Source organism: Tribolium castaneum, chromosome 4 (assembly GCF_031307605.1).
Source record: "Tribolium castaneum strain GA2 chromosome 4, icTriCast1.1, whole genome shotgun sequence".
Lineage (NCBI taxonomy): Eukaryota > Metazoa > Arthropoda > Insecta > Coleoptera > Tenebrionidae > Tribolium > Tribolium castaneum.
Window position 1 is genome coordinate 9,497,137 of NC_087397.1, and position 23,369 is coordinate 9,520,505.

The 23,369-nt window shown below is 31.9% G+C and overlaps 1 protein-coding gene across 13 annotated transcripts in view; it reads right to left on the minus strand.

Moving 5' to 3' along the window:
- The window catches only part of rdgA (retinal degeneration A), a 94,497-nt gene that overhangs the window by 62,777 nt on the left and 8,351 nt on the right, over window positions 1-23,369 (minus strand). For 6 of the 13 annotated variants that reach the window (XM_064356081.1, XM_064356087.1, XM_064356083.1 and 3 more), the window contains one exon: window positions 19,901-19,957. The exons of 4 other annotated variants lie outside the window; for them this stretch is intronic. In XM_064356081.1, the coding sequence (XP_064212151.1) occupies window positions 19,901-19,957 (57 nt within the window). Of the gene's footprint in view, window positions 1-2,523; window positions 2,747-13,803; window positions 13,956-19,900; window positions 19,958-23,369 lie in introns of those variants that run through there. 3 more of the 13 variants (XM_015985133.2, XM_015985130.2, XM_064356080.1) reach the window with 2 other exon arrangements.

Genomic DNA, 23,369 nt, shown 5'->3' on the forward strand with positions numbered 1-23,369 from the left:
AAAAATGCTTGTATTTGTATAAATACATAAAAGAACTTTCCTTACACTTTTTTATATCTTCAACCGTAATCGCAGCGTTCATAACAATATTATAAGATGGAACGCAAATTGACAATTCTAAGCGATAATTCGATAATCCGTTGCATATTTATCAAAACGCTAGGAATACGGTTAAAGATACAAAAAAAGTTCAAAGAATAAAGTTGGAGAGAATGAAATTTTCTATAAAAAAGTCCGCGACACCATATTTCTATCTTCTACAGTTTAGAGATAAATTAACTTTCCGTTAACTACCAGTAAAATAAAACAAATCCGTCGCTTTAGCGTCTTTTAACGTCTTTGAGTTTTAAACCATTGATGATAGAGATAGGGTTTCGCGGACTTTTTTAAAGGAAATTATTTAATTCTACACAAATTTCTTGCTAACATTTTTCTTGTATCTTTAACCGTATTGGCAGCGTTTTGATATGGGACGAAGTGTGAGTTTTAATTTTTTTCTCAAGTTTTTTATAAAAAATTCAGTCGGCAATTTTTCTCAGATTGTTAAGAGTGCAAAGTTCAACATTTGTGCAGTTTTTTCCAAGTAATAAATAAATTGGTTGGATTTAAATTAATTTAAAACTGTTTTGCGCGGAGAACGGTGTGACGCTCAAAGCGCCCTCATTTTTATACTGCCATACTATTTTTTTGGGTTCAGAAAATCCTGCGTTTCGTCTCCTAAGCCATAGTCCTCCGTAGCTTTATAAACGAATCAGACAACTTGGAGCGTGTCTGTGGAGTGATCGAATAGACTTGAGATTTATGGCGCATGCAATTTTATTGTAGCATCTCCTCTTAATATTTACATTGTTGTTTAACCCGATGTTTATATGCGACCATAAATATTCCTGACAGTTACCGCAAAAAACTTTATCTGCTTATCCCCAGTAAACGAAACCATTTTGTCTCTCTTTCCCAAAAGAAAACGTCTTGTATCTTTAAAATCCCCCATATTTTAACGACGTACGCCTCGGTTTTCCCTTAACAAGCCTCATGCATGTTGTTCAAAATTAACAATTTTAAAGTTATATCCCTTGGCATTATTTACATTAACGAATACAAACTTTACACAAATTCGCTAAACTTTTTCTAAATAGTTTTGCATCAACAGGGTCGAGAGCAACGGTGTTTTAACAAACTTTCGTGATAACATAATTACGAAAAAAAAGTTGCCAAGTTGTGGGTGGTTTAATAATAAGGTACGAAGTTTGGTTTCGCAGAGAGAAATCGTAAATCGACGTTTAATGGTTTCTTTTTCATTTTTGTGGACTTAAACCAAATCTCGAAGTTGTAAAGGCGAAAATCGGTAAAAGTGAAACGGGTTATCGATTTCACCAAGTTTACGTCTTTTCAATTAGGTGAGGATAAACAGGTGACAGAAAACTTTATTAGAGGACTAAGATAAGTCCCGGTCACTGCAGACATGGGAAAACTACCTAAATAAATTAATTAAATTGCACGTATCAGGATTTTTCAGTGTATTCTTTTATTTCTAATAACTCCAGGATAGATATTTTTGTTCTCGTAATTTGGGGATTTATTTTTTCATGTGAGTTGATTCCTCAAATAATTATTCTCCTTGTTTTCTGAAATAACAGCAAACAAATATAACATTTCCAATGCCAGAAAAAGAAACATCTCCGAAGGGTGGGTGGCCACGAGGTTGTAATCGCCCACTCAATATCAACATCAATTATCAAAATGAGAGAAGAGAACAATTTAAACGATTGATTTAAATGTGCCTTTATTGAGGCACAATTTCAAGTCGATTAGTTTTTCACTTATTCAGTAGGTAATAAAAATTTGGAGCCTTGTGCCGAACGTTGGAATTACTCGTCATCTTGGGATTTTCTAAGTTTACCTCTTGAGTAAACTTTCGGGTAAAGGGATTACATAGTAATTTTTAGTTTGCGAGCAATTTCAATTAGATGAGCTTGTATTAAACGGAATTAAAATAGTGCCGCCCTATCAGAACAAAATTCATTTGGCAAACTAAATTGAACACGTAAAATAAGTTAGTTTTGGTGATACGAACACGTTAAAACACAGATAATAATGTGGAAATCATATTTCCTATTATACCTCAAACGGAACAACACACTAATAGTAAACATGCAACAATACTATTCGCCAACATTGCTTTGATGAAAACATAATAAAGTTAATGGAGAAAACATGTATTAATATTAAGCTCTCTGTTGGCTGCGTTTTCGGAAAATTTTGGTTCGCAAAATACGCCAAACTAACAACAAGAGGCAATTAATCAAAACTTGCACGCAACAGAATGGAAATTCAACAATCTGATACAAGTAGTCAAGAGAGCAATCGGCACAACACAAAGCGGCCGTAAAACTTCGATTCGCCCTTAATTAGATGGTTAGAAACATTCGCTCTTTGATCCGGCAAGAATTTTAATAAAGCCGCGTCAAAATCAGTTTAATACCTGAGTAAAGGTGGGCTAAACCGCTACATTTAAGTACTTACCTCCAGCGACAGATGGAGCTAAGTTGCGGATATAACCGCAATGGGCTTTTAGATGTAAGAACGGCGGTCTTACCGCCCAGATTTCATCTTGGAACTTCATCTTAATCACATTAATGATATTTTAAGCAGCTAATAACCATTAAAGTAACGTCGCTCGTTCGTCTTCATTCATTTGGAGCAAAGAGCGTCGATCACATTTTTAAAATCATGTTAGGTAACACTTCTGGAAAAGAGAATACAATATTGAAGAGCTTTCCGTGACCGGCATGTGAGCTTTTTAATATTCATGCAAACGTACTACAATATCCAAGACGTTCCACTTTTGGAACAATTTTAGACAGCCACGAAATACATTTTCTAGTGCTTTGGGTTTAAGTAAAATTTCAAGTTGTTTGTCATGTGACATCGCCACGTTTACGTGATTGCAGATAATAATGTGTACATAATAAAAAGCATTCCAACGAACAAAAGTATAAACAAATTCAAATATACGAAACAAAGACGTGCGAATCATAAGTAAAACTCATCTAAACTATACAAGACTTTTATGGATAGGTAATTTTTTATAAGTTTAAACATAAATATGTTTGGAGATGATTTAACAGATGAAGATAGTGCATTGTATAATTTACATATACTTTTTTGATACAGGGATGTTTTATGATTTTCAGAGACCAACAATCTAGCTTATTTCAAAACACACGACAGATTGCTTCATAAACAAATATAATAGTCATAATATTATCAGATCTATTCTCTACAAGAGTCTCAAGAATTTCTTCGCTGAGTAGAAAATCTCATACTTCTTTGAAACAAACCATAATATAGCTGTAATATTATCTCTTCACTGCAAATTTCCATGACCATTCAGAGCGCATAGCATATTTTAGATAATTTTGTGCCCACTGTAGGTGTTGTATTTTCTAATGTGTAAACAAGAAAATTTGTGGCATTAGCATAAGCAGTTGCCAAACTGTTAGTACGCTTAACATAGTGAACATGGCGTGTAAATAACATAGGCCCCAAAATGGAGCCTTGTGGGACACCCATTTTAATAAATTTCTTATTTGAAGAAAGATTGTTTATTGTTACCTGTTGTTCTCTGTCAGATAATTAGTTTTCAAACCTTTTAAGGGCTGCTGTTACTCCATATATTTCGAGTTTTCTTACTGCTTTCTAATTGCCGTTTTTCTCTTATCAAGTGTTACAAATACTTTTGTTTTTGATAAAACCAGGGTAAGAGCTATCAAGAAGTAATGTGATAAAAAAATTAGAAGATGTTTGAAAGACTAGACTCTTTAATTATTTATATCGTCTGTTGAATCTTTTTAAGTAGCGGTAAAATTTTGGCTATTCTTTTAACCTTAAGGGGTACACTCCCTGCTAAAAGGACAAGTTATTATAATGTTGTAAGCGGTACAGCAATAAAAGGGGCATTTTTTTAAAAGGTTATTCGAGATTTCGTTGATTAAGATTTTGTACATTTTAAATTATGAAATAACCAATGTGTCAGTAACTCATTATAGTTAAGCCCTTTAAGATAAAGACTTACAAGAAGCTACAAAGCACAATGATCTAGCAATGAAAGACATCATTATTTGGAGGTAAATTTGCCGTTACATATTTCGGAGCACTAACAAAGTAATCTTTGAAAGGTTCAGCTACTTTAATATCGGTTAAGTTACCAATGTTATTGTCTTTTATAACAATTTTATTTATTTTATTTTCTTTTCCGAGTAATTTTTCTATTACTGTCCAAATAGCTTTGTTTAAAAAATAAAAGATAATTCACAGTCATTACTTAATAGACATTCGGACCATTCTGCTTCTGACAAAAGGACCCTCAGCTTGTGCACTCTATTATCTGTAATAGGTCTTCCACCATATCCAAAATTAGAAATAAAGCGAAGTAATCCGATATGTTTTTATCAATAATTTTACATTCAAGAACAGTTACATACGGGCTAAAAATTAATTATAGAGGAAATGTTTGTTATTATAGTGCACTAATTTGTTCCAATTTTCATGTATAAAAGTAATATGCATTTGCAAAAAACGAGCCACGTAAAATGAAACGTTATGATACGGCAAGCGCGCACTTAAAAAAAATAAATGTCTGAAAAAACATGAAATGCACATAATGTGGCCAATATTTCAGCTGTCCGGTCCGGACTCCGATCAAAAACCACATTTCTTATTCTTACTATCTCATATTCGTAGACTAAAGTCATTTAATTTTATTTTTAAACGCTACTTTATGATCCGAAGTCTCGGATTTCTTTGATAAAGTCCGGTTCGTTCGACTGCAAGGTATTTAATCCCATTTTAAGAAAAGAAAACTAGTTTTAACTTATTTCCGAATCTCCACACATCAAGTTTCTAAACTCTTATCAAAGTTCCTATTACGAAACATTTTCGTTTTTTATTTTTGTAATTAATTTAAAACGTTCAAGCATCTGCATTTGACGGTTATAGCTTGCTTTGTTTTGGGGTAAACACAAAAATAGTATTGCCACACACGCAAGTTCATTACATTGTGATGATTGATTATGTTGCTTATCCTGAATATAATAGTTTATCCTTTTGGTGTACTGTCGTAGTGGGAAGACGAATTAATGATTATCCCTATAATTCGTGGAAACGGCACAATTCTGCTTAACGAAATGTTTTACAGTCTTCAGAATTTCCATTTCACGCCACACTGAATGTAAACATAGTCTTATTACATAAAACGAGTATTTTAGATTGTTTAAATTAAATATTCCCCGCCCCTAGCACGAGTTAAGAATACTCGAAAGTAAAGAAAGACATAAATTCAGTGCTTTCAACAAGAAAGAAACGTGGAATTAATCTAGATGTTACTTTCCGCTGTTGAATCTAGAAAACCTCACGTTTCGTAATTAACCCAAAGCTTTAGCTGCAGGAAAAGAAAGAAGTTCTTAAGCCGCACCGTAATCCAGTCTAACGGGAAATTTTTGTTTCATATTTTTAATAAGGTCCAGACTAAATCCAAACACAAATTTTTAATTACGGGGAGATCAAATTTAATTGAATGTTGTGCTGCTTCACAAACATTATTTTCTAAACTCATTTCGAGAAATTCATTACGTGATGGTGACTATTGAATTGTCAATTTTCTAGGGTCAACAAATAATCAAAAACCGAACACAATTTGGCATGCAATTAGTATTGACAATATTTAGTTATTTAGTTGGCTGTTATGCCAATACACAACCGAAATTGAATTGCACTGCAAGCCTTATCTACGGGTATCTAAAGGTTAGGATGCGAAAGAACGTACAAATAAAACGTTCCCGTCTTTGATAGTTCCGTTAATGTCGTTAGAGAGCGCGTTTGTTCCATTTCCTTCTAAGTTTGAAAAAATGGTTGAATTTGTATAACAGTTAACACATAACAAACAAAAAATACAGACAGATAGAGCGTTAAATTCTCAATATTAAGACATAAATATTTTTAGTAAGACATATTTTTCAAAACGCTGCAAATACGGTTACAGTGAGAGTTGGAACCAAATTACGAAAAACACAAACCGAAAACTTTAAACCGTATTGTTACAATTTGGAGAACATGTCTTTTATGTGGAGGTCTTCATTAGGCAGTAAATTAGAAAATTGCTTAAAAATGTCCGATTAACCATGACATTCGAACAATCCATTCAGATTTCCAATTTAGATTCCGCTCGAAACTTGGAAAGCTTCAAGTCTTTACATTTTCAATTCAGCAGATTCGGTAATTAATTTTTTAAAGACGCAGACAGTATTGATGTCAGGGGAAAAATGTGTAAAAAATTGGTGCTTTGGATGGATTTGGTTGTACGTAATCGATGTTACTTGCGTCAATTAACCGCCTTCGTGAACGTTATTTACCCCAAACTAGTTTAATTAAAGCGTAGTTTTGTTTATCTCGTCCACATATTTTATAGTCCTGTGTTCTTCAGTTGGACTGAAAAGGTATCCCGCAGGGCTAATAAGCCGTCTATTTGGACATAGAGAAAGATAATCCGTTATTGGTATTCTCATTATGGAGGTTACAGAGGGATTAAAGCAACTAGACCTGAATTGCAAGGAAACGACTTTGACACTTTGAACATTAAAGGATGTCAAGTGGAAAATTATCCATTTACAGATTTAGCCAAAGAGGTAAACGGCACACAGATTGGATTAATGGCTCTGATGGCAATTAGACAAAGAATTTGCATCAATTGTGTTTGATAGTGAATGATTCAGCGACCTCTGGAAAGGCAAAAGCTGCCCAAAACGTAATGGATGATAATAAACTAATGAACTCCGATAACGAAGGAAATCTTGTCGACCGGGAAAAATTAAAACTGTATCATTTCTGGGGAATTTAAGCCGATTTTAGGCGCAGATAATGGAAACGTAATCCCACTGAGATTCAACTCTCATTATAAAATTCCAATGCCCCGAAAACATTCCAAAAATAAAAACAAATTATTTCTTTCCCCAATTGAATTCGAAAAACAGACATCCATGAGAACAAATAAAGAAAAGAAATTCGCAAACTTCCCCATTTTCTTGTTTGTTTAAAAATAAAAATGCAAATTATTAAACCATCACGGCTTATTTATCGCAGCGAAACCGACAAAAACACTTGCCTTATTTTTCAAAATACTTAAACTTTGTTAAGCAATGAATAAGTCGACTTTAATCTTTTTTGTAAAGAATACAAAGCGAATCGATTTTTAAAAGTTGGATGCCTCGGCCGGAGACATTTAATCTGTTTATAAAACATTGAAAATCAAATCAAAGCCACTCCAAATTCAGAGATGTGGAAAACTCCAAGTAACGCGAAATGTGTTTAAGGACGTTAATATTCATTCAAAAGATTCGGCGCGATATTGACAATAAAAAGGGCACACAAGTGTTGACTACGGAGATCTAAAGGTTAGGATACGAAACGACGTACAAATAAAACGTTCCCGAACTCGATAGTTCCGTTAATGACGCCAGAGGACGCAGTTGTTCCATTATCGTCTAAGTTTCGGAACAATTAATTTGAAAAAAAATGTTGTATTTGTATAACAGTTAACACATAGCAAACAAAAAAATAGTAAGACAAAAACATAAAGCAAAAATTTGATCGTAAAATATATTAAGAAAAAATCAAACTTTTACCAACGCTGCAAGAAAAATATTACAAAAAAAGTTGTAAAGAATTAATTTCCAACAAAAAAGTCCGCAAAACCATATTCCTGTTTTAAATCATTTAGGCCCTAAAGCCGTTCAAAGACAAAAATACTCATGCTTTCTACCCGAAAATGAGACAAAACATAATTCACCGCAACAAAAGTCACAGAAGACATTCCATTATTAAAAGCATTAAAAGAACTTGCTTAAAGCATTAACTACATGGTATATTGATGTCAGAATGATTGAAGACCACGTATTCAGTATCGACCTTTGTAATTATGTTTCTTTTCTGTCACTGTGCTACGTGTATTCTCCCACTAACTAGTTAAAATTCTCGTTATTATTTCTATATGCAGGTGTCAATTGCTAGTGAAAAATTATGTCAATCACGCCTTTGGTAACACTATCGATCCGATAATGTGAGACGTCATGTCAGTCCTGATGATGGGTTAACTTAGTTAGGTTCACTTACATAAAGGAAGTTTCCCGAAAATGTTACTAACAGTATTATCATACGAACAAGGCGACAATTCAATTTCATTTCCGGAACATCCTGCAATTGCTTGACAATAACGTAATCGTCAAAAATCCCTGGGCTACACACACCTCTTCCAAGTGAAAATTTAATACTCAATCGATTTCGTGATTCCACCAAAAACATTAAAATCTCGGTTTGGAAAGACATTACAGTTGAAAAGATCCCGTTCTCTTATTTTATGACTACCAATGCATTGAATAAAATTACCATTTAAATTCAATAGACTGCAACTTTGTGAAACGATAAAAATACCTCAACATTACACACACGACGTCTTCATAACTTCGAAATTAGCTTTTCTGGAAACGTCTCAGTTTCGCATACTTGACACGAACAAAAATGAAAAGCATTTCATTTCACACATTTAAAGCCAATACTTGTAAAATTCCAAACCCAACGTAATTTTTTCGGTAAAGGTAAAAACAGAAACCGCAAATATCAACTCTTAATTAAGCGTTCATAAACACAATCGATTGAAGCGGTTCCCTGCTGATTTGCAACCCTTTTCGAGCGCTCAAATAAACAAAATGCGGTAAGCACGCACTTATCAAAAATATTTTGTTCGAATTTACGTTGGTTCAATGAATGGTTAGCTTTTATTACACAACTGAACTATTGATCATTTTCATGGCATGTGCACTTTTGCCATTAAACCGTCTTGCAACTTCAACTGTTATTATTTGAGGAAAAGTCGTAGGAAGCAACTTTCCAGACTGCGCTTTTTTAGAGATATGTAGTTTTACTTTCAATAATTTTTATGGCAGATCAGACAGACCGAATGTTTGATGTGTGGCAAAGCTTTTACTTACAAAGTCTGCAGTTTTATTGATCCTTCAATTACTCCAACTCCTATTGTTGCAATTTTATTGCTTTCGGTACGAAGGAAAAATTCGTACTTCACTTGGCGCGAAAGTTTTATTTTTACGATACTTAAGGCGAAATAATTTTCCAGCAAGCAACTTTTACGACTGGCTCCAAAAATACGGTTTTCTTTTTTTGTTTATTTAATTAGGTAAATTTATTTTCTTTTCGTTATTTGATTTGGGTAAACAGAGTGTGCTCCCTTTGTTTGCAAGTAACCATATCAATCAAACTCGTACTATAATGGGGTAAGATAAACACAAGAATTCGGGAGGATTGCGCCTATTGTTAAATTTAAACAGCTAATCCCGAATTGTGAAGAGTAAGACATTATTGACTTAATATGTACGTTCTGAATTAAATTTGAATCAAGAGATCACCGAACAATATGCTAATTCGTTCGCAGCAACAAAAACATGTGTCGGTTCAACCCGTTTTACAAAATTCCAACATTAGGTAATTGGAAACAGCAACACAAAAGTTTTTTCGCAAATTACCGCATATGGAAACACGCAAAACGTGTGTCATTCCATTCACATCATGTGCGTCAAGAACAGACTGTTATTGTAACAACAACTGGAAATACTTTTGTGGAAAATCTTCCATTAAGGGTCTTCCAACAATTGCTGAAAAAGAGAAAAAAGCCACTTATTTCAGCGGTCTATTTTCTCGGCTAGAGTGAATCTTCACGATGCAAGATTGGGTTATAAATCGTTTTACAACTGTATTGATTTTAGGACTCGGTTCAAATTTATTATTGTAACAAATAGTTTCCTCCAAGGTGGGAACCTTTACCAGTTGATTAAATATATCGCACCGACCCAAAGATTGCTTACTAAATAAACACAAGCGTAGTTGGGCTATCGATTCATAATTTATCACATTCTGGCATTCCGATACAAGTTAATTATTCAGAATATTAGACGAAAATTATAACAGCACCAAACGAGGCTTAGGCTAAAAGTAAAATTACGATGCTTGTTTTTCACAATTCGAGTTGGAATTTAATTGAAAAAGTTATTGTAAAATAGACGAAGTTTTAATTTGAAACTGGTCACGGTTTGCTCAGCAAAATAAAGTGGTAACAAAAACAAGTAACCCTTCAGATATCACATCACAATTCCGGCCATCTATAAGATTGTGGAATTACAGAAGGGTGGAAAATCAGATTGTTCCCGCCTGTCAGAATTTTTTTTTTTTTAGTTCAATTTTCTCTTTCTATTGCACGTTAAAATTATGAATTATAAATCACTACTAACTATGTAATACATCTACATATTTTTATGTCATTTTCGCAAAAAATTAAAGATTATAACTTAATACGAAGATTTATACGTAATACCCAATAATTCGTTCAACAAACAAAGAAAAAATCGTAGATACAATCGTTACGAGCCCGCTCTTTGCTTAAATGTAATCGGATTTTCTAAAAGCCACGTTATTTCAACATCGTTAATACAAAAAGGCTGCGCTATTTAGTCCATTTTATTCTTTTGGAACATCAAAGCAATATGGAGGTAATCTAATTATTAAATAAAAACAAAATTGTATTTTAAAGCGGTTCCATCGACGATATCGGGCTTAAAGGTTCGAGATGATGCATATTTTCTGACCAGCAATCAAGTTTTGTTTGGATTATTTTTATCATCTACCACCAAAAATATGAATAAATTTCAGTATTAATAAAAAAGAATCAAGCCCTGATTCTGAAATTAAATTGGCAAGACTGAATAATGTGAAAACAGAAGATGTAAGACAAGTTTTCACCTCTTCTGCCAGTCTATTATTGAGCCTTGCAAACTTAGTTTCAGAATCTCAAGCCACCTTGGACAGAAATTTAATTGAAGGTATAATTACAAAATTAACTACAATATTACAAACACATTTTTTTTTCATTTTCTATGTTTAAATATCAAATAATGAGTAAAAACACGTATAATTCCGGGAAAAGAAAGGTAACATGTTTTGGATTCTTTTGACCTTTGCTGCCACCTCTACAAATTATCGCAAAATTAATTAAGCTTAATTAATTAGAACATTAATTCAAATGAAAAAAATAAAAAACTCAGACTCATTTAAAAGCTTCAAAACGGAGATAATTTTTTTGAAGACAGGGCAAATTAAATCATACGTTTTATTCAAAGAATTAAAAGTACTGTGTTCGAGGATTTGTTTTAAATATTTAAGACGGCTTCTCTAATCCTCTGATAAATTCATTTTGGAGATAAATTTGAAAAAATTCGGTGTAGCCAGGACTAACTTATTTAAAGTTGCTAGAGATTGAACGAAAAATAAACCACAAAATTCTTTTTTGTTATGGAACATCAAAAAAAAATCGAACAAGTAGAGTTTATTTTTTAAATAATTTTAATACCATACTAACATTTAATTTATAATTTTCATGTTAATGTGCATCAAAGTAGTCATTAAAAAGAATCATTTTAAGATGGCAAAAAATCCACAAACTTCCCTAAAAATTATTTTCTAAAATAAATATGTGTATCGCAATTTTCGAGGTATAAAAAAGTTAATAAAATTTAACAACGTAATTAATATAAAGTGGCAAGCATAAAACTTTTTGTCATTATGAGTGTGGTTAAACTTGTTATAAATTAATTCACTTTTTACGTAAATTAATTTATTAATCATTAAATTAAAGATGCTTTTACACTTCTCTGAGCAACGAACTTGTTGCACATTCATATGAAAAAGAGTATACTAAGTCATTAGTTTTTGAATAATGTCGTCGTTTTTAATTTTAATTTTTGTTAATTGTTTTTGAAAGTATTTTCCTTTATCTTTCTGATAAATCTAAACTGTGGTATAGGTAAATTCAAAAAAGAAAAAAAGAAAATCAAAAATCAAAAATGTTATTGATAATTTTACACAAAGGGCTTTATCTTTCTGTTCTTGCTTTATTTTATAAGGTTTCAAATTAAGTTTTTTCTGATACTTATTTAAAAACAAATACAGTGTTTCGTTGGTGCACATATTTTATCCATAGATTATGCATTACAAATAAACTGAGACAGATTTTTTTTCTAAAAAGGTTTTATTGTTGGATTATTGATCTCCAAAAGTTACCCCAAATTATATTTTTATATACTTTTTCTCCTTAGAACTTCTTATCCAATTTTTATCAAATTCGGTATACATAGAAAAATATAATCTGTATTTTGGAGTAACTTTCTTTTGGAGATCAATAATTCCATAATAAAATTTAAAAAATCAAAAATATGAGTCAGTTTATTTTTAACCCTCACTCTATGGTTGAAATGTGGCACTACCCCGCGTGACATCCTGTACAAGAAAACAATTGCCTGTTATAAGACGGGAACAAAGATAAAACCTTTTACATGTAACGATGAATATTTTATTATTTTATTTTATTTATCCCTTAATTTATCCAACCCGCCCTAAAGAAACAACAAAAAAACTAAACCATTTTTTTTATTTAACGCTTCCCTCCCTAGCCCCTACGACTACATTCATTTGCTCAAAGAAGAAACTGTATTTTTGCGTTCCTTGGCTCCTTTAATTTCTTTCTTACGTAAACAAAAGTTCAACGAAATAACAGTCATTTGGTTAATTAATTCAGATTAATAATTAATTATCAAGACTCCCTTTAACCGAGCAGGTAATAATAAATATAATAATTAATGCTTATTGATTAATTATTATAAATTTGGTAATTTCCTTGAGTAGTTACAATCGTCTATGTATAGTCCAACAAACAATATACAGTCTGTTCAAAAATGGTTGTGCCACTTCGTTCAAATGACTAGGTATATTGTAGGTTCTAATTACTTCTGTGAAATTTTCTAATTAACAATAAATTAGGCTTAGCTATTTTTGATTTTTTTATATTATTCGGCAAAGTTCTTTCAAATGTACTCATATGAGTACACCTTACTGGTGTTGTGTGTTTTGTTATTTTAAGGTTTGGAATCTATTATTTATTACAGCATTCAGGAAAAAAATTGAATTGAAGAACAGTCTGTATTAGATAAAAGGTGGTAATAATATTAAAATTATTTAAAGCACTAACCAAATTGGTAGAATATAAATGATCGATTGATGAAAAACCAGTTCTGTCCAAAACTTTTCTTCTTAGTCTAATATAATCAGCAAGTAAAAGAAAAATCTTGAATATTAAACGTGAAATGAGCAAATTCTAAAACTGTGTTACTTTTACTCCACCTTTAAATCCTAATAGATACATGTAGACGAAATAATATTATACAAAAGAGCACCACATGAAGATTTTATTTATTTATTATGCAGTGTTCTCATTTAATTAAAAATAAAATCCATTTTACAACCTCAACATTATATGAAAGTATTGTGTAAGTTTACGTGTATAAGTTAAAACATACTCGTACTATGTTAGCATATCTTTACATAAAAACCCTGAATAAATATTTTGAAAACTCGCTGATTAAATTTCAGTATCGTTGATTTAAATATTTGCTAGAAATACCAATTGTGTGCTTTGAAATTCAGTCATTATTCGTGGATTATAATTTTGAATGAAGCGTTTATCTCGATCGCGGCGATGTCACTTAACAGATATCAACTCGCATTGAATGCAAAAAGCTGTCGGCGGCTGAAAGACGCCCGCCCCCATTGATAAGCCGCAATCAAGCGGGAATTATAGGGGCATCATGCAAACATTATCATGGAATATCAAACAGATTTATACCAACGTACGTATGCTGGGTGAATCCTGACAATAGTGTGTACAGGACCACTGGTGCACGTGCACGATGATATGGCCCCTTATCGGGGACACGTGGTGTGTTCGCGAAGACGTCAGCCGGTGATTTTCGCCCGTCGCGGTTTCGAGAGCACTGACTGACACCGACGTCGGCATGCTCTCGATTCGTCTTGGTCCTGCGCCGTCGACGCCGCCGCCACCGCCACCACCGTCGCCGCCACCAGAAGACAGGTGCGCCTACGTGAGGGAGGCCTCATGATTTTTAATGGCCGAGGAGCTCAACTCCAACACTTAAGAAATCTACCAAATCAAAACGGAGCTCCTATCAGAACATATCACGTTTGTGCTTTTTACCCGAAAGCTACGATCCGGAGATTTAAAACGCGGGCTTTGCAGAGAATTGACGCAAGTTGAAGCTTTATATTAGTTTTCGTCAAAGAGGTGCTCAAAATTACAAAAAACAACTAACTAAATCAAAATCGTAGAATGAACAGTGGAATACAAAAATTTCATTGACAATCCCGGTGGATTAAAATTTGCATCTTTTCTGTAAAATTGTTGATTTTAGAAATGATGTTGCCTTAGGATATCAAATGTTTCTACCTGCTATTATAATTTTTAAAAATGTTTGAGAACGTAAATAAATATAAACTTTAGGCCAGACAAAATAAATACAATACCAATGCCACAAAAAAATCGAGATTTTTTGCTACTCTCTAAACAATATAGGTTTTCTTTTTTCAGTTCAAATTAGTTCTTTCTCGGAATGAAATAATGTAGTCATTTGTCTCCGAGTATTTTTTTATTCAAGAAGAAAGGTATCTTACGGTTCATGTTTACGTTTTATGTTACGTTCTCGCGTTTACGTCCTTTTTCTTATATTTACTTGATAATTACGTTGATTAGACGGTATTTACATTTTTTTTAAATTGTGGTCTTACGTTTACAGTTTAGCGCCTCTATGTGCTTACCTTTTGCTACAATATTTTCTTATCTCTATGGGTTTACGTTTACGTGTTCTTACAAACGCTTATTAGTGTTTACGACACATTTTACTTGTTTCTACTTTTTTTATAGAAAAATTGTCACATCTGCCAATACGGAATCGATTTCCTGCTTTAAAAGTGACGCTTTTATAACTAGGCCACCAGGCCCTAACAAATCAGAGACATAAAATAAATACAATACATTGGAACATCTATACATATATTTTACAAATGGTATATAAGTCTACATCACTGTAGTTTAAAGTACTACTAGTTACTACTAGTACTAGTACTACTACTACTTAGGTATGGAAAATGTAAATAAACCTTATAGGCGCTGAAAGTTTAACATTTTTTAAAACTGTTGAGTTGAAGTTTTTGAATTGAATAGACAAAAGTCTCTAAAAATTCTTCTTCGTCAGTTTCGTTGTTCATACAATGACAATTTATACGTATTTATTATATAATTATTATTTATTATTTTTTAATTATTATTTCTATTAGTTATTATTATTTATAGTTATTTATTATAATTATTATTATTATTATTATTAATTATTATTATTATTATTTTATTATTTATTATACAAGACGATACAATTTTATTTATTTTGTTTTTTCTGTTTTACACTTGAAAAGATATTGGTGGATTTTGTTGTGGTGTAAAATACAAAATTTTGTTCCATCCTCCATTATTTCTATTAAATTACTGAGTTATTTTAATTGACAGTTATAAAGCTCAAAAAATTAAATGGAAAAAAAAGAAAAAAACGAAAAAATGAAAAACAACAACAGTCAGAGGAAGTAACAATTACACTAGTTTGCAGTATATTTGTTGCTTCAGATTTTTCTGTTGTTGTTAAGTAATTATTGGAAGTTTTAAAACAGCCAACAGATTTTTTACACGCTCTATCAGTATATTAGAATTAACTGTTAAATTTGCGGTAACAGACACGAAGTGAAATTTTGTAAACCAGTATTATTAATAATATCAAAAAAAAATATAATATCCGCCCTCTTTTTAGTTTCACTTTTTTTCCGCCCATTTATTCATTTTGAAAGCAAAAGTAAATATGCTCTGATCGACAACATGAGAAATTTTGACAGAAACTTGGTTATTAATAGCCAACAATTTCTTTAGGACTTGTAATTTCTAATCATCCTAGTGATCAGACACGTTTTCAGACGATTATTACAATATCACTATTTCTTTTTTGAAACGGAAGTCGTTAGTGCCCGTACATATTTGATAACAATATTAAAACGTTATTATGAAACAAGCCGTGTAGAGCAAAATTTGCGTCTTTTCCGTAAATTGTTGATTTTAGAACTGATGTTGCCTTAGAATACATTGTTTCTATCCGGTGTTATATATTTATAAAAATATGTGAGTGTTTGCATAAACCACGTAAATAAATATAAAGTTTAGACCAGACATAAAATAACTACAATACAATACAATACAAATATTTATAAATATTTCATTTATTTTTCAGGCGATAATTTACGAAGCAGACTAAAACTTAACGAAACAATAATTTTAATCACTTAATTAGACAGTAAATTAAATGTTAATGTAAAAAAATCCACTATAGTTTTTACGATTATTGAAATATTTGTTAGGAAAATAAAACAATTGTGGAAATAAAATTGTTATCCCAACGTTTTAAAAACAATATTTGCTGAGAGAATTCTAGAGCGAGGTCAATCCGAAAACCCAAATTTCCGTCGGCCATATAAACATCGTCGCGAATATTAAACAGAACAGAAAATGGAATTACGTCTCTGTTTACCCTCAACGTGACAAAAACTATAAATAATTGTTTTATAGTGCGTTATTATTTAAAAAGAATTGCAACGACGAAATTTTGCATAACCCATTTGAACCGATTGCACAGTCAAGCGACGATAACGCAATAATTATTCATACGAAACAACACATGTTTAAATGAACGTTAATTCGATTGTGAAAAATCAAATCTAGATGTGAGGGTCGAGAGATTTTAAATTCGCCATTGGGAAAAAATATTACGTGCCATCAGTTACCAAAGAATTAATAATGGCTGGTATTAATTATTGTTTCAAGTTTCACAGCTTCTTCCCAACTTTTGTGTTATTCGACATCGTGAAAAATGCGGCCATTAAACAAGCATATATCAGAATTTTACAAAAGCTGTAACATCTATTAGAAGTCCATTTTACAATTTATAGCTTACATATTTGAAATATTGTGTGTAAGTGTGCATGAGCATGATTTGTTAAATTGCAGTGCTGCTATGCAATTTGTTTTTTCAGATTTATTTTACAAGTATGCTCCATCCATTCCAGTGTCACTTCTGAACACATAATTTTTCACGTTTTTAATTCAAACTAACTAGTCAGTGTACAAAAAAATATTTATTTCGTCCTCATTTTGTGACAGAAATACATTAAAAATTAAGTGAAAATATTAATAAAAGGCAGTGCTGTACATTACTTTGTGTCACATTGTGATACTCCAAGTACTTTTCCAACGAAGTCTGTTTGTAAAATTTTCACACAGCAATTCCCAAGCGTAAAATAGTTACCAACCGGCACAGTTTATTACCCAATTGTCTCACTTTCTGTAATCACAGTCACGTACCGAAATACCGAAACAATCCTATGTTCGAATGACTTAATAAAGAATAAACTAAGAAATTTTTTAAAAATTAAAAACAGGTGCAATTCTAGTTCTTTTCTCCTAAATCCATATTTATATCCGGCCGCAGTCGCAACCTACATTTTTTATTATCTCTTCTGAAACATTTTCTAATTCCGACGCCCATTTTTTATTGTCGCTGTTTTAATGACCGTTTCTGCTAAGCTGTTAATTTTCTCTCCCTTGAACGCTGATTCAGTGAAGTCACGTTTAAGTAAAACCTAGCGTAAAGGTCACTTTTTATCGACCTACATGAAGTTTAACGACAAATTTAATAAAGTACAAGAGCAGTAAAAATGAAGCCACCAAGAAAAAATTCCAGTTTATTGCCTACTCTATCAACTTACTATTGGTGCAAATTCGATGAACTGAATACGGGCCCTTATTTATTCACCGAAATGTTTTACAACCTGCTCAACATCAGGAATGGTTTTATTACAAGCCTCCACGAACACTTCACTCGGCTTCAACGAACTGACACATCCCAAACGGCCAAGAACATCGTTTTTATCAAAAACACCACTTTCTTGTTTATTTTCAGGGGTGGATACACAAAGTCCAGACGCAAGATTAATTTTTATGCGCTTAAAAACCCAGTCAGAACAAAAAACTAGCAATTTTTCGTAAACATAAAATTGCTGTCCCGGCGCCTCCACCATTTTTGAACATGTATTTACAAAATTGGCTCTCGGTGTTACAAATTTTTTCCAGAGTTTCATTAAAATAATCGGTGGAAATTCCAATGATTGAATAAAACTATTTGATTAAAAATATATTATTTATAAATAAACATTCATCCCATTATAATACGCTTCGTTATTTTAGTTTAATTAAACATCGCCCATAATAATCAATATAATGCGATTAAACAAATTTCAGTAATTAATTAAATCGCTATAAAACAAAATACGTAACTATTTTACCCCTGTTTTTACTTCATAGAGAACATTATTCGCCCCAATGATTCTTGAAATTTATTAAATTCGTGATGAAAATTATCATGAGTTGAATTTTATTTAACTCGAGAAACCGTAACATTCAAATGATGTAATTTTGCTCGCCATTGTTACAACCGGCAAAAACTATAATCAATCATTGAAATTTTGTTACGTGAATAGGGAAAAAATGGCACATCAAGCACAACCGCAAATTCCATTTGAGTGTTAAAAAAACTTGCGACAAACTTGTTCACATTTCGCCCCTTGAAAATTCAATGCAGTTTTCCGTGTGCATAAAAAGCTCGTAGGTGGATTCGCAAGATTGAAAAGTTTTTAAAGAAAATCTCCGACAGAACTGTCAAGTTATGTGAAGTCATGAAATGCGTAATATTTTATGAATATATCTTTCGTAACATTCTTCATAGAAAATTGTAACAGACTCTCGGCATAATCATCTCGAAAACGTTCTCAACATTTGAGAAATCGCTTAACGCTACATTAAATCGTTAAATAGGATTCTCTTGGCCACGTTTTGTCGACATGAATTATCACATTTTTAAGATTTACACAAGTTGTAGCTGCGATAAAAACAAACAGGAAAGTGTGCTGCATTCAGTGTATTGTAATAATGATTTTTTAAGAAAATAAATATGATTACGTTGCACATTATGTTAACAGCAACTATATCCATATGTTTAAAAGGCAAAATACCCTTTAAATACCGTCTCAAAGCAATTTATTACAAATGCACGAGAAAAATTCAAGCCTCTTTGCTACCAAATTTATGCTGATGTAAGAGCTAGTTGAAAAGCATAACAGACATGATCTCAACACTGCAAATTTATTCACACAAGTTGATGCATAAATATGAGACTTGTGGGAACATTTTACTGCACATGTGAAAAAACTAACTAATTTTTAGAAAAAACATTAAAAGAATTGAGTTTATTATTAATTTATGGTTCAAATCAAGCTCAAAGCTTATTACACCTGTGTTGGTCGTTTCGTTATACACGAAATTCCCTTACCTCATTAGCGGTAACGACGCTTTCAAATAAATCACCCTATATAGTAGTACGTACTTCCGTAGAGTTACTACCGTTACTACTGCAGTTCCGCGTATACAACCAGCAATACAAGATTTGTTGTTAATGTTTGTTCTTGTAAACGTGTTCTTAACTTACTTACCTAAGTCGTATTTTTGTTGTTAACATTAAACAAATATAGAAATTAAATTAAAAGAGAAAAATTTGTTGTGATAAAAAAATTAATTAAGTACACAAATACGGCATGAGATTATAATTATTAACTGCGTATACAACAAAATCTCTCTGATCCCGGATTTGATGAAAAATAACCCATCGCAATCAAAGCATAAAGACTTACCATGCCGCAAGACATGACACTTACCTGAAACAAAAAAAATGATTAATTATAATTAAATAAAAAAGTAGGACGAAATTTTGGCATTTCACACAAAACTCACTTTTTCATTGATTCATCAAACTGAACCCTTCGGCCAATTTTTGTCAGAGTGAGCAAACTGGACAATAAAAAAATACGTTAAAAATGTTAAACTAAATACGAAAATTTTGGTTTCAGTTTTTTATTCATTATTTTGTAAATGTATTTTTCTTTAATGTATATTTCAGTGAAATTATAGCATATGAAGCAAATAAATACTTGTGGACATGTTTAATTAATTGATTACGAAGTCGTAAAAATCTGTGGTAAATCTAAGCGATAACACCTGTATAAAATCAGTAACATTCCTCAAATCTGTCATTCTGTTGTAAATTATTTCAGCTGTTGCAGTTATGAAATTGACTATTTTTATATTGTTTATCAATATTTTACTACAAAATGTTTGGAGTGTGAATGAGGTACGTTTTTTATTTTAAATATTTTTTTATTGTATTTTAAATAAAAAAGTATTGTAACTAGATCAAATGAAATTAGACAAAGTGTTCTACCTGTATTGAAGTCTGCAAATTTGTTAATAATAAATTTCTCTGTGTTAAATGTCTACACAAGGATTACAATTCCTTATCCTTATGAGTGTGACTCTTTAAATGTGTCTGTTGATAAAAATTTCAGGAAAATTCCCCACTTTCTTACTGAAACATTATTTGAACATGTGTTTTGTGCCAAATATTTCTACATTTTTTTTATAGAATCATGTTGCTTCAGAAAATAATATTAGTCTTCCCGAGATGGGTAGAAATCCCTTAATGCAAACTGAACGAACAACCCCTCTAGGTAACTTTTAATAATTATTATTATTTATGTTTTTATGTTAACGTTGTGGAATAGCTTCCATATTATGGTATTTACATTCATTCTCATTCTTCTTAACTTCTTGATTAAGCTACTTTTTACTGTTATTACATCATAAAACATTTTTTATTTAAGTATCTACAAGTATTATTTTTGGCCTTCTGCATTATTATATTTACCGCTTCACATTTATCTTGAGAAATGTGCTATCTGATTTTAGAAATTTCAAAAATAACAAGAATCAGAGATCCTCCAGAAACTTCATCATTTACACCACCAACATCAGATCCATTTCAACACAGATGTCCTTACTATGAAGACATATTTGCAGTATGGCCAGAAACCCAAGCTGGAGCTTGGGCAACAGATGATGTAGAGGTTTGTCTTAAGGAAATCTACACTCCCGTCAGAAGACATTGCTCGGAACAAGCTATTTGGGAAGACCCAGATGCTAACAACTGTACTGTAGTTCCTCTTAGTAATATTACTGAGACATTAATTGATTTACTTACAAAAGATTCAACAAAAGCAATCAACACTCTTGTTCAACTAACAGCAGGAGATCGAAATTGTTTTCAACCTATTGACATCTACCTCACTTCAAAAATTTTAGATAAAGCAAGTTATGATGTTGAGATTTCAAAGAATCCCAAAAATTTTGCCGGAGTTGTTAGCAATCTTATGGACTTTGAAAGACAAACACTAATTGATTCGCAATACCTTCTGAATTCTACCGACAATATTTTGTACAGTTTGGACAAACTCCTCTTGACAACAAGAAATACAAACATCACGCAATCAAAGCTGTTTATCAGAGCTGTTCAAGTAGCCAACAATGTAGTAGGAGCAATGCTCAAAAGCAAAAACAACACTAGTTAGAAAATTTTGAAATAGCGTTTCTAGGACCACAGAATTTTACAAGAGACCACTATTACATTTCACTGTTTTACAACGACTATCTTTTCAATCAAAATGAAACCGTAACTTTGGGAAGTTGGATTCTCAGTATTTTAATTCCAGAAACTAGAAATGACGCGAATTCGACGATACAAATTTATTTCAAAGAATTTAACAAATACGTAAACCACTCGTGCAATCACTGGAAATACGGTAACGACGAAAATTTCATAGCAAGACCTGGAGAATGGAAATTTGATACTGTCGCTACAAAATTCGCAAAAGAGTATTACATTTGTGAAGTAGACCACACTACGCATTTCGGAATGTTAGTATCAGAAACGGTGCCTAAAAATTTTATTTTGGACCTGATCACAATTTTCGACTCGATTTTATCGATAATCGGGATTATCGTAATTTTATTAACAGCAATATTGTTCAAGAAGTGGAGAAACGAAATGAGTCGAAAAATTGTAATCAATGTTTCCATATGTTTGTTGCTTTTGATTATTTTGTTTATTATCTCGGACCGGGTTAATAACGGTGCAGGTTGTATTACGGTTGGAATTTTGTTGCATTACATGGTAATTGCTCAATTTTGTTGGAGCTTAGCAGTGTCTTATTCAAGTTATCGCAGGTATTACATGGTGTTTAATAATGTGGCGCATATTGTAAAATTTTGTGTTTTTTCGTGGGGAGTTCCTTTAATTATTGTTGTAATAACTGCAACCATTAATATTGAAACTTATGATAAATCTCCGGATGAAGAATCCTCTCAGATATGTTACCCAAAGGGCATTTACCTCAAGTTAGGAGTGTGCTTACCGATGGCCATCATATTAACCATAAACTTGATCATTTATTTATTCATAATAAAAAATCTGACCGTGACAACAGTTAACATAAGAAAACATGTCTCTAAAAAATCCTACAACAAACAAAAAGTCTTGGTTTTGTTGTTCTTCATGATGGGCATGTCTTGGATTTTTGGGGTCTTAGTAGCATTCACCGACAATATAATTTTTCTTTACATTTTTTGTACCACTGCGAATTTACACGGTTTTGTCATTTTTATTTTCTACATCGTAGACTCCACCGAAATTAAACAACAATGGAAAGTTGCGATTAACAAAATAATACCGAAAAAATTATCAGCAAGATTTAGTTCTAAAAGTCAAATTACTGACATCGTTTCTGAATCTGTAGTTGGATAAATTGGTATTCGAAATATAATTAGTTCACTGTTTCGCCGCAGGAAATTAATCGAACGCAAGTGTAAAATTAATGTAAATATTACGTATCAAATAACTAATAGGCATTTTAAGTATAACAGTTAAGATAAACATTTTATAGATGTGGATCTACCAATAAATGAAATTGAAGTGACTGTTAGTGATTTCAAAATGAATGCCAAAACTGAAGTAAGAACTGTTATTGCCTAATCATAAATTACCATTTTTAAAATGGTTGTGTGTTTGTAAAATCTGTAAATTTGCCTCAAATAGGCTCCAAAACGGCTCAACGGATTTGTATAACTATTTAATTTAGATTTTGTATTATTTATTGCTTATTGCTTTGAAATTTGTTCAATGTGATAGTTTTGAAATAAACATTTAGATTTTGATCGTTTATATATTTATATAACCCTCATTCACCTTACGTAGAAACCAGAGAGAAGTAATTATCAGGAAAATAAAAGTAATTGTTTTAAAGAGAACAAGAATCCGTAAAATACAATCCGAAAAAAGCGACTTTGAAGTGCCATCTACACCATTGTTTCC